The following is a 12,230-nucleotide window of genomic DNA, read 5'->3' as shown; positions in this document are numbered from 1 at the left end:
TATATGTTTCAAAGTCTTTAAATTTCATCATAAGACGGGATTAGACAACTGAGAGGGCGCTCAATGGACTCTTTTTCTTAAAACGTGATTTTGCAATTTGGAAACCGATACAAAAATGATTTTCCTCTGACATAATACTCATCTTTTCTCTGACACGATACTTATTAACTCCAAAAATCTTTACACTCCTTGTAAGTTATTTTTTTTCCAATCATAGAAAGTTTGAAAGGTAGAATGAGATTTTTGAAATGTCAATAACAATTTCTATTCTAATAATAAATAAACAAAAAGATTGAATATCTGATACTAGTACTATTCATTTGCATACCAATTATGTGGAAATGGTCGTTTTTGTCACAATAGAGACCCTTACATAGGCCATGTACTCCCATTCAGTGGCTGCATGGTGGCAATTGATAGTTGCCACCCAAGTTGGTGCCCATTCTTCCTAATCCACACCAATGGCAATGGTATTCACTAGCTAAAATTCTAGTAGTGACATACATAACATATATATATATATATATATAAGAATTGTTATTGGCACTTCAAAAATACTATTTTGCTCCCTGAACTTTCTTTAAATAGAAAGAAAAATTTACTTATAATATTATTCTTATTCTAATTCAGATCATAAAGTCATAAAAAGCTAACAGAAACCTAGTTAGAAACATAAAATTAGCATGATTTTTACAAAATCCTGCCCAAAATGATGTTTGTTATGGGTTTTAGCGTTTTTCTTTTTTAAATTCAAATGCGCAGGTGGCCTGAGGCGATAACTTAAGTGTCTATCAAAGATCAAAATGGATCCCAAGTTAAAAAGAAGAGAGGAGAAAATTTCACAACAATAAACAAAAGATTAAGCATAACTGTGGAGCCAAAAATAATTACAAGGCGACACGTGGATTTTTGGGTAAAGATGACAAATTTACCCTCGAGGCACACCGGGTTTCCTACACGCGAGCAGTGGAGAATCATCCATCAACCAAATCAGGAGTACCCAAAATAGGTAACAATTCAAAACTTATTTCATTCCATATATTTTTTACCTCATTTTTTCCTTATTCAATTAGCCATTTATTTCAAACATTCCATAACCTTCAAAACATTCCATAACATCCCTTTTTATTATGATTAATCAGCCTATTAATATATTTATACCTAATCAATATATTAAAGGCTAATTACATCACCAAATTAAGCCCAAAAATTACCCTAAAGGCCGGTTATCCCTTCTACAAAGGGAGCCGGCCATTTCCTTAATTTTTCCAGCATAATTTTCCTTTTTTGTGACATTGATTAGCCAATTATACAAAAAAAACTCCCAAAAACATTTCTTTAATTAGTCAATTAATATATTTATTCCTAATTAATATATTAATGGACTAATTAAATCCACAAATGGCACCCAAATTTGATCCAAAGGCCGGCCACCTTTTCTCAAAGGGGACCGGCCATATCCTATATATACCACCCATTTTTCTCACAAAAGAGGAGATGCCAACACTCTTGCAAAATTCCACAAATTTTCTAAACACTCCTTCTTTATAAATTCTAACTTTGGCATCGGAGGTTCTTCGGCTAAAGCCCCCCCATTCATCGTGGGCGCGTGAGACTCTTGGCCTTAACCTAAGGTGTTAATTGTTTTGTAGGTGCAAAATTGTTTAAGATCAAGGAGAAAGAAATTTGCATCCACAATAACAGTTTAAATAATAGAAACTTCTATGTCTTTATTCTTTTAATGTGACCGAGGTCCGAGGATGATATCCATATTAGAACAACAGAAGTTTACATCCTCTTTCAAACAAAAAAGATCAAATATATATTAATTTCCAACTTTACTAAAGCTGGACAATAAGTTTCCGTAAAAAGGGTTATCCCATACAAAAGCTCTGTATTTCGCAACCGAGGAAGGCAACGACACATTCTTGGCTGTAAGGTTAAGGTTAACATACTTGCCTTCGGTGCTAATATCCAATATCTTGCCTTGTACCACATTTACAAAAACCAATTTCTTTGTGGTGTTCTTATTGTACTCTGTGACTGCAAAGGTTGCTATCTCTACCACTTTTGGGTCGCTGGTGTTCTTTATCGGCAGCCAACCAGTAGGCGAAGCTGTTGCGACAAGGAGGAGGAGAGGGAGGATTGCCGCGATGAGGTATTGAGCATGCATCGTTGGAGCTGATTAGTTGAACAGTTACTTATAATCCAAGTAAATACTGATGAGGAGGACGTAGAGGATGAGTAAGTGAGTGAGGAGACTCGTTTGGTGGTACAAGGTTTTATATAGCAGCTGACTCTGGTAATGAAATTAAAAGATGGAGTTTTGGTGCGTTCATTTTTTTTCCTTATAAATAATCACATTGAATGTGTCGTTTCAAATACATTCAATTTGTATTTAGTGTATTCTGGTCAGTTCAAATACGTGGTTTAATGTAATCAGGTCCAAATATATATATATATATATATATACACACACACACACTTTTGAATGTTTCGATCTATTATTGCATGGTTAACTTGATTAATTTCATATTTGGAACTTTTTGAAGGACAAAATGGTGGTTCCGAAAATTAAGAGGAGTGTACAAGAAATAAATATGGGTGTGTAGATAGCACTATCCTTTCTTATGACTTTCAATTTGAAACCCTTACTCCAATACTTTCAATTAAACACAGAGAAAGTGAGCGAAGGATTTATTTAGTTGTATTAATCAGGGGTGCCAACAAATGCCAGCAAGAAACAAGGACGTTGATCTCTGTTTATGTTAGGAAATCTGCGTGAATAAGCAACAAACTTCAAATTTTGGGTTTAATAACGACCTCCCCAATTAGGCCTCGGAAGAACCCGTGCTCAAGTAACAAGAATGCGAGAAGGTTATGGCTCGTTAGTAAACTACTTTTGCAAAACATAATTTTGCTCAGACTTTTACTTATAAGCATTTTTGTTAGAATTGCTTTTACTTGGAAACTTTTTATTTAAAGTTCAAGTGTTTCTTCAAAAATCGTTTTTATGATCCAAAAACAATTTTAACTTTTTATCATAAGTATCAAAAGCGTTTTTAATCGTGAGAGATTATTTTTTGCCATTCTAGAAGCAACCCCAAAAAGGTTTTTTTTTTTTTTTTTCCCAATTTGAACACAATTATATTCTCAAAAGATGTAAGTCATGCTAGTTGGTTAGAGCAATGTATGTCCGCTCTCTTGCCCTGTAAACATTAGTGACCCCTGATAGAGCTCGGAAAATGGAGTGTTTCGGAGTACAACAAAAATGCCACAAAAAAGTTAGTATTTGAGAAATTGGTTTCGGGTGAATCCGTATTGCGATCAGGCAGTCTCTATGTGCTTGTTCTTGCGGCTAAGAATGAATCATTGGCTAATCCCGCTGAAAACTACTTAGCTGCTGTCTCTGGGTGCAATGGTGGAGACAAGTGAAATTGACAGCATTTAAATACAAAGGCCATAAGAACTAATATTTACTGATTTCATACTTGTCTAAGTAAGTAAATTGTGTTGCTTTATTTGTCTAATCCTTTGTCAAAATTAAAAAAAATTAAAAATTAATGGACAATATGAAATAAAGGGTTATCTGCTATTTTGATTTATTTGCATTTGGTTTAAGAATTCTTCTCATGGAATTCAAATCTTATACATCCTTAAAATGTTACAAATTATCGGATGACCCAACCCAAATTGTACCCGATTAAGCACCATTACAAAGATTTATGCATTTGCTTTTACCAAAGTTAGAATAGAAACAAAGAATCTTTGGCATAAATACATACCAATAAAATACCTCTCTTCAGTAGCACAAATGTACCTAGGCAATGACAGACATAAATTAACTAATAAGCCCAAGGATTTCACCAACGAAAAATAAACTAAACCTCCACATTATTGTGTGTCCGCAGAAGTTGTTGACAAGAGCTTCTCTGTCAACTATGCTAACTGCATCCTGCTTTAAGGTTTTTGAATGAAAGTTAGCCTTTTGAGCTCCATCTTGAGACGTTGATATGGTATACAAGATGCCATCTTCAACGTGTTTATGTTTTTAGGGTTTTGATATGGTATACAAGATACCATCATCAAATAAATATTTATCACCTGTTTAAATAAATTTTGTCTAATTGACACATAGTGAATTAATAATATAAGAGAATCTGTTGAAAAGTAGAGGAGAAGGGGTTTAGAACATCAATCATAAGTAGCTATTAGTACCAACACTCCAAAAACCAGTGCTTAATTTCATTGGGAAAAATAGAGGACCAACCCATAATAATAATAATAATAATGCAAGAACCATCTTGTCAGAGATCCATCATGTTTATAGCAATTGTTGTGTGTGCACAAACGGTCCTCTCGTAAAGGTTTCATTAATCGATGATATATAATGAATCAGATGGTCTATACACTTGAGTTGAACACGATTAATATATTAATTCAATTTTAAGAGTGTGATTTTATGGTAATTAACAATCTTCTCCTTTTTATGTCACTCCCTTTTACTTGCTTCTCCTTATAATTAATTATCACATGTGTATCTATTAATTATTTCTTTACCGTTTCATGGTGTTTATGGCGGAAAGGGATCCTCTCCGGATCCCTTCCACCAAGTCCTCCCCATCAACTAATCCGGATCTTTGAAATTTGATCCAGCTAAAAATAGGGGTCCACTTTAAAAGTTATAATAACTTTATTTGTTGGATCAAATTTCAAGGGTCTAAATTGATTGATGGGGAGGACTTGGTGGAAGGGATCCAGAGAGGATCCCCTTCCGTTTATGGCCCCTAGAATTCAACCCCTCATTCACGTATGATATGTGCATATGCTACATCGCATACTGGGTTGATCTCCATCGTATATATAAATTACATTCTTTGTACAATCATTTGATGAAGTATCATATAATCGCCTTTCCACTTGTCATTGGTTCTAAACAAGCCCCAACAAACAACATAAACTCAATGAAAAAAAAAAGGAAGGAATTAAGTTAGGAGCTACTTTTTTTTAATGATCTAATCTTCTTGTTTATTGTATTTTCATGTAAATAGGGGCAAGAAAGTTCTATGGAAAAATGACGGTTCGATTCGATGTTGTTTAACGGGGAGATGAATATAGGTATAGGCTAAGTAAATCAATGGACAGTCTTGGTCCTTTTGAAAATACCAGTGTAAGTGAAGATCCAATTTTAAAGATATGTGTTGATGCACAAAATCAGCGAGGACTTTGGTACAACAGAAAGTGTCAGGTTTGTGACCTTCGCTTGGTTGCTTCGATCACTAATGAAGATAAGTACGTAAATGAATAGGGACAGGGAAGCAAACACAAGATGTACGTGGTTCACCCAGATCGGCTACGTCCACGGAGTAGAGGAGTTCTCATTAATTGTGAAGGGTTTACACAAATACATAGGTTCAAGCTCTCATTTTGTGAGTTCTAGTGAATAGTTTAGTACAAAATGACGTTAGAGATTATTGTGGGAGAATGATCCCTATTTATAGAAGAAAGTTTCTAGTTTTGTTCTAACATTGACACGTGTTGTGTTGTGATTGGCTTCTGATGTTGACACGTGTCGAGCTGTGATTGGCTTCTGATGTCGACACGTGTCGCATTGTGATTGGCCTCCTGTTTGAAGGGAAGCTCTTCTGGGTCCTTGACGGTATAACGTTGACCGGTGCTCAGTAGTTTCGGGATTGGTCAAGTATGGTACAAACAGTGCTCCCCTAAGTTCCCGAGTGAGGGAAGCTCCTCGGTTGGGGACTTGCAAGATCCAAGCCATTGAGTAATCACGAAACTTCTAAGTACTGAAGTGTGGTATCATTTTCACGTGCCTTATCTGTCTCATATGTAGATGTGGCATCTTCTCTGGAAGTACTTTTCCTCCATCCATGTGTGGTATCTTTAACCGATGAAGATGCACAAGGTAATGTATCAATTTCACTTGAAGCTTACTTGTAGTTTCGAGCTTGGTCAAGTGCGATACAAACCCTATAGTAGGAGTCCCCCAAGTCGCCGAGCTAGGAGATCTGCCAAAAGAGGTGACAGACAAGGTAAGCAGTCAAACTTCCAAGCAAGCAACCCAGGATCGGAGGTTCGACTTCGGCTTCCGGTTGATTGTTCTCCTTATCCTTGTCTCTCATTCAGCTGCCAGGATAAAGAGAAGCAAATGGAGAAGAGATGATATGAGATACTTTTGCTTTTGAAGAAGTAACTTTCCACAGGCTTATTCTTGAATTGTGCTGGAGGGTTTTCTGGTTCCCTTCAGAGTATAAGGCCGACTCAAGAATTTGAGGGTCAAAACAAGTCCATCAAATCTAGAGTACGTTCGACCTTGATGATATGAGATACTTTTGATGTTGACGGAATAATGAATGTGGTATGGAAAGGTGTCGTGCTGTAGTGATCTGTTTCAGCTCACCGTTGAACCTTCTGCTTCAATCTTTTGCATGGCAGAAGTGGTGTGCAACCTTTGCATTTAAATGGTCCTTCAGAACATTCCTTCATAGTGACTCATCCATGCTTGGCAGCTTCAGTGTAAAGAGCCAATATCTGATCAACTGTCATGAGGTATGTGCCGGTGGAATTCATGACCTTGACAGCAGTTGAGGATGAGTTCTCGAGAGCAATGCTAAGTAAACAACCAGGCAAAGGTCTCAGGCAGTCAGTTCCAGATTGGAGGTTTGATTTCAGGTTCCGACTGACTGCTCTCTTTCTCTTTGTCCTGCAGGTGTGGACAAGGACAGGGAGAAAGCATGATATGGGATACTCTTGCTTTCGACCCTGATGATATGAGATACTCTTGTTCTTGGTGTGGCTTATTTGCTGAGGTATTATCGGGGGGAAATAAAGCTGAGTATTTCGAGAGGTTATGTTGAGAGTGCATTCTCGAATGCGAGAAAGGGTTGAGCATTTTTGCAGGTTTGCCTGTCCGTTGAGGAGGGAGGTCGATGTATATAGGGATTTCCCAATAACAAGTAGTAATGCTATTCCTTTACCCTTCTTGGTCACAGCAATGTAGTGGGAGCTGCCAGCTTCACGTGTTTTAACTTTGTCAGAGCACTTTGAAAAAGTGGTATGTGGTATCTGGAAAGCTAATGTTGCGTGTGAAGATTACAGACAAGCTTTATCTAAGGAAATCTGGCTCTCGAAGTTCTGAGAGCTGTGCCTCTTCGGTTTTCGAACAAGCAATCCCGTCGGTGATCTGGCTCTCGAGATTCGGAAAGCGGTGCCGCTTCGGTTTTTGAGAAAGTAATTATGTTGGGAGTCTTTTCTCGAATGTGAGTAAAAGTTGGACGTTCTTGTCAGCCTGTCTTGCCACAGAACACGGAGGTCGACACACATAGGGACTTTTCAGTTGTCAAGCAGTGGTGATGTTCCTTTACCTTTGTGGGTAATAGTAGGGTAGCTGGAACTTCGAAATTCTCGCGCCTAAACTTTGTCAGAGATCTTTGTCAAAGTTATATGTGGTACCCGAGGAGTTGATGGTGCGTGTGGAGAGTGGTGATTGAACAGCAAGATTCGCGTGCTTTCTACTTCACCAGAAATCTTCGACAGATTGCCCGTAATTTTCCGCAAAGCTGAGTGTGCATGTGACAGGTGCTGACGAGGCTGAAAAAGCAGGTGCTTCTTCGATTTCTGAGATCGGCCCTCGTGGTCTCTGAGTAGCCCAGCTTTTGAGAAAGGAAGCACCTCTTTGATTTTTGAGATCGGCCCTCGTGGTCTCTGAGCAGCCCAGCTTTTGAGAAAGAAAACGCCTCTTCGATTTCTGAAGCTCCGTCGAGTGCAGATTTTTATAGAGGCTGGCATTAAGTTCCACAGCACACTTGAATCTCCACCAGTAGAAGCTCCATTCTTGCACTTCTAAGATCTTGATTTGTCTGACCTCTTCCCTCTTCAACACCTTTGAAAATGTCTGGCCCCTCCGACCGTCGTTTTGACTTGAACCTTGGAGAAGAGACAGCCACGCCTTCTCCAGACAACATATGGCGGCCATCCTTCATATCCCCTACTGGTCCTCTTACCGTTGGGGATTCTGTGATGAAGAATGATATGACCGCTGCGGTGGTGGCCAGGAACCTTCTCACTCCCAAAGATAATAGACTGCTTTCCAAACAGTCTGATAAGTTGGCTGTTAAGGATTCTCTGGCTCTTAGTGTTCAGTGTGCAGCTTCTGTGTCTAATATGGCCCAACGCCTATTTGTTAGAACCCGCCAAGTTGAATCATTGGCTGCTGAAGTGATGAGTCTCAAACAGAAGATTAGAGGGCTCAAGCATGAGAATAAACAGTTGCACCGGCTCGTACATGACTATGCTACAAACATGAAGAGAAAGCTTGACCAGATGAAGGAATCTAATGGTCAGGTTTTACTTGATCATCAGCGGTTTGTGGGTTTGTTCCAAAGGCATTTATTGTCGTCGTCTTCTGGTTGAAGGGAAGCTCTTCTGGATCCTTGACGGTATAACGTTGACCGGTGCTCAGTAGTTTCGGGATTGGTCAAGTATGGTACAAACAATATGGATTAAGATAAGTCTATCAAATCCCATTTTTTCATCGACATGTAGGGTGAATTCTAAGGTTCCTTATTCAGGTTGTAAAGTGGAAGAGGATGGAGACTAGGCACAGCCCCACCAGCAGCCCGCGTTTTTGACCCAAAAGGAATTTAAAATTAAACAAGAATCCGTATTAATTATAAGCAAGCAGCAATCTCCAGCCATTGAAGTTGAACGAAAAATGGCATCCAAGTACACTACTCTCATACTTCTAACATTCACCTTTCTTACTTTCCAATGCCAACCCTTCAACTTGACAATCAAACACCACCCGATGCCGACACCGTCCTCCGAAAAAATCCCATCACTTCTTCCATTTCATCCTCACTGACTACTGTGAGTGGTCCTAAGGTGACCGTGAAAATAGTCTTTTTTTTTTGTTTTTACTACGTGGACGTCTACGTTCGTAACCCACCGGTGAAGACCAAATTGGCTATAGACACGGGCAGTAGTCCTGTTTGGATCCAGACAGCTCAGTGCGCCTAATGCTTTAATATCACCTACTTTGGTTTCGATCCAAACAAATTCTCCACCTTTCGCCTATGCCTTCCACCTCTATGTGTTCCATATGAGCTCCAACCTAAAGGAGCCTATTGTGAGTATGACATAGGATACGTCAGTGCTCAATACACCCGCAGCTAGTACGGTCTCGACATCTTCACGTTCAACACTGCTTGCAGCGGAACATTGAGAAGTCATTCACGTCGTGTTTGGCCTTGACCTGTTCAACAAAATTCCTAACTTTGTAGACTACGACGGCCACCCCAAAATCATGGTCGGGTTTCTCAGAATAAGAAGGTCCCACCCCTCCGACTTTCTACTGCTTGCCGAGGAGAATCGGAGATGAGGCTGCCCTGCATTTCGGCATCAATGCGGAGCTCCGTCATCATGCCCACGTGCACGGATCAGGCTAGCTAGGCGCAAAAGAGCATCCGAGTTGAAACACCCCAACCTCTTTTATATTTTAAAATTGTTTTAAAACCTCAATTGGTGAGCCCGTGGGGCCCACTTTGTTTTATTTTATGTTTTCTGGTCTCCCTCTCTCTTCTCTCAGTTCTCTTTTCTCCCTCACCTCTTCCGCAACTCTCTCCCCCTCACTCTCTCGGCCCTCTCTATCTCAACCCATCCGAGAGTTTTTCTTACCAACAAACATCACCATCGTCTTTATCTCGTCGCTACGAACTCAACCATAGTATTGGCATCTTGAAAGTCGAACCATGAAGCCCCCGTACACGAGCTCCGGCGAGAACAGCCCGTTTCGAGGCCATTTCCGGCCAAACCACGAAGAGTTGGCCGGCGTGCAAGATATCAATCTTTTCGTCTCCCTGAGTACTACAACTTTCCTTTTTGTTTCACCCAATTTTGTTGAGTATTGAAGAAGTTATACTCATTTGAATCTTACCCAGTTTCCGGCGAGTCCGACGGCTTTCGAGGAATTTTTCGGCCAAACCACGGCGAGTTAGACGTCGTGTGAGGTATAATTCTCTTCTTCTCTTCAAGGGCTACAACTTTCGTTTTTTTCTCGCTTGATTTAGTTGAGTAGTGACAAAGTTATAGCCGTTTAAAGTTAGGTGGTTTTCCGGCCGAATTTCCGGCCTTCTTCTTCGGCAAAACCAGGCCTTTCAGGCCATTAGAACCCCTCGGGCCTTAGCCAATTGGGCTAGCCCAGTAACCCAGCCCCTTTAGTTTTTTTTAAATTTTGTCCTTGTTGGTTTTAAAACCCCAAAGGCCTCGGGCCTTATATATATTGGCCTTGGGCCGGTTCCTTTAAAGGGCTTAAAAGCCCTGTTCTTTAATGAGGCCTTAGGGCCTGTGTGTATGTGTGTATGGGCTGTGTGTGTAGCCCGTGCATGTGTGTGTGTTAGTGGTGTATGTGTGTGTGTTTGGGCTTAAGCCCAAACCACCATTTTTCACCCTAACCCTTTTTATTCCTAGGCCTATCCAAAACCCAGAAAACCTTAGAATTCCAGAACCCTAGGTTCCTAAAATCCTTTAAAACTCTAAACCCTAATCCGGATTTCAAGTCTAAAACCCGTTAGACCTAATTTGACCGTTGACCCCCGGTCAATGTTGACTTTAGAGTTGACTTTTTGGGTTTTCGTCCAGGACCTTTCTTAGGGTAATTTGACGTTTTGAATCCGTTTCCGATGTCCGTTTTCCCAAATTCAATTTCTATTATATAGTTTTATTTATTGAACTCTTTAATGTGCTTAGGAGCAAATATTGTGACGTTTCCGTCTTCGCTAGTGGTGCAGCTTTTGGCAACTAAGTACTGTGAGTGGACCCCTTCTAAAATTACATGATTTGATAATTTAATTGCATAAATGATTAGCATGCCTACGGATTTATGATTTGATTTATGTGAAGCTTGTTGATTTAATATATTGATTATCGTCTCGTGTTTTGGTGAGAAATTAATTGTTAGCCTATATTGAGCTATATTTTAATATATTGTATTTTCTATAAAAAAATCATGAACTGGTAGACTATCTGATAGATGACAATAGGATGCTAAAACATGTTTTTGAACCCCTCTTTATAGTGTAGACGATGATCGGTAACCTACGCTATGAAGTGGTATTTACGAGAGGCGTAACATTTTGTGCGTACCTAGTAGACACTATGCCGCCTGGGGCGAGGATCTGGTGTTGGCATTTAGGCCGGGAGAAATAATCCCTAGCTACGGGCTGAGGGACATGAAGAGGCATTGGGTCGGGTGGTAATTATCTCTGGTTACGGGCGCAGAGACTTAGGTGCAGGCATTGGGCCGGGAGTTATATTTATTCGGTGATCTTACTAGCAGCACACCGCGTTTACGAGACGATTTATGAGACGCTTACTGTTTTGATTTCCGCAATGAGTTTCCGCGATATGACTTTTGAGATATTTTTGGCATGCTAGGATTTTGTTAAATTCATCACTTATTATGCTAGTAGTTTTCATTATTAAACTGTGAGGGTTATTACTTTGATAACTGTTTTATTATTATATATATGAACTTGGTCCACTCACCTTTGTTTTGCGCCCCCATTCAGGACTTAGAATCAAGGCACCTAATCCCGGCGTCAAGGCACTTCCGCTGCAGCATTTTCGGATCCTCTCGATGTAGGACCCACTCCTCTATTCATTAAATTTTATCTTAATTCTTTTTAGTGATTAGGTTTAGTTGTATGCTCTTAGCACGTTCCTAAATTATTAATTCCTTGTATTTCAAATTTCTAACCCTTATTTATTTCTTATTCTTAGCTTTTGTATCAATTAATGGCTTTCGTCACCCCCGGGTGTCGGCCAACACGTGTCGGTCATGGTATTCAGGGAATATCAGGGTCGGGGCGTGTCACGAGTACATATATTTACTTATGTGTTTGTTGTGTAAAGGTGATCGACATTCGGAACATAGAATTTATCCCGTTGGACATGAACCACTAATTCATAATATTGAACTGATCGATCGATCCATTAATATCGTCTAGGCTAGGCTTCTATCTAGCTACTTCTACTTGCTTGTTTTATTTAGATATTTGAATTCCTTCAACAAACCTCTAGAGCAAAAGATAGTTTATTCGCACCAACATCATAGAAGAACCTAATGTTCAGTTGTCGTTGGTATGCTCCGAGGATGTTCCCTCCGACTTCTCTATCTGCGTCGATCATCAAGCATTACTCTCCAAGGTCATGGA

At 39.6% G+C, this 12,230-nt stretch overlaps 1 protein-coding gene and 1 long non-coding RNA gene across 2 annotated transcripts; one reads left to right on the top strand and one right to left on the bottom strand.

The window, feature by feature from the left end:
* Nucleotides 1–1,825: 1,825 nt before the first annotated feature.
* LOC126618304 (cysteine proteinase inhibitor 5-like) lies at nucleotides 1,826–2,173 on the bottom strand. The gene has a single exon (XM_050286345.1). It carries the CDS (start codon nucleotides 2,171–2,173, stop codon nucleotides 1,826–1,828), a length of 348 nt encoding a protein of 115 aa, XP_050142302.1.
* Nucleotides 2,174–9,885: 7,712 nt separating this feature from the next.
* Nucleotides 9,886–11,782, top strand: LOC126619720 (uncharacterized). Its single transcript, XR_007622134.1, has 3 exons — nucleotides 9,886–10,025; nucleotides 10,765–10,824; nucleotides 11,586–11,782. It is a non-coding gene; the product is annotated as an uncharacterized LOC126619720 (long non-coding RNA).
* Nucleotides 11,783–12,230: the final 448 nt, after the last annotated feature.

Source organism: Malus sylvestris, chromosome 4 (genome assembly GCF_916048215.2).
Source record: "Malus sylvestris chromosome 4, drMalSylv7.2, whole genome shotgun sequence".
NCBI classification, from domain to species: Eukaryota; Viridiplantae; Streptophyta; class Magnoliopsida; order Rosales; family Rosaceae; genus Malus; species Malus sylvestris.
The sequence above is the reverse complement of the archived record's forward strand: the minus strand, read 5'-3'. Positions and strand labels throughout refer to the sequence as shown.

Coding starts and splice junctions, on each gene's coding strand:
- LOC126618304 (XM_050286345.1), bottom strand. CDS start 2,173: ATGCATGCTCAATACCTCATCGCGGCAATCCTCCCTCTCCTCCTCCTT.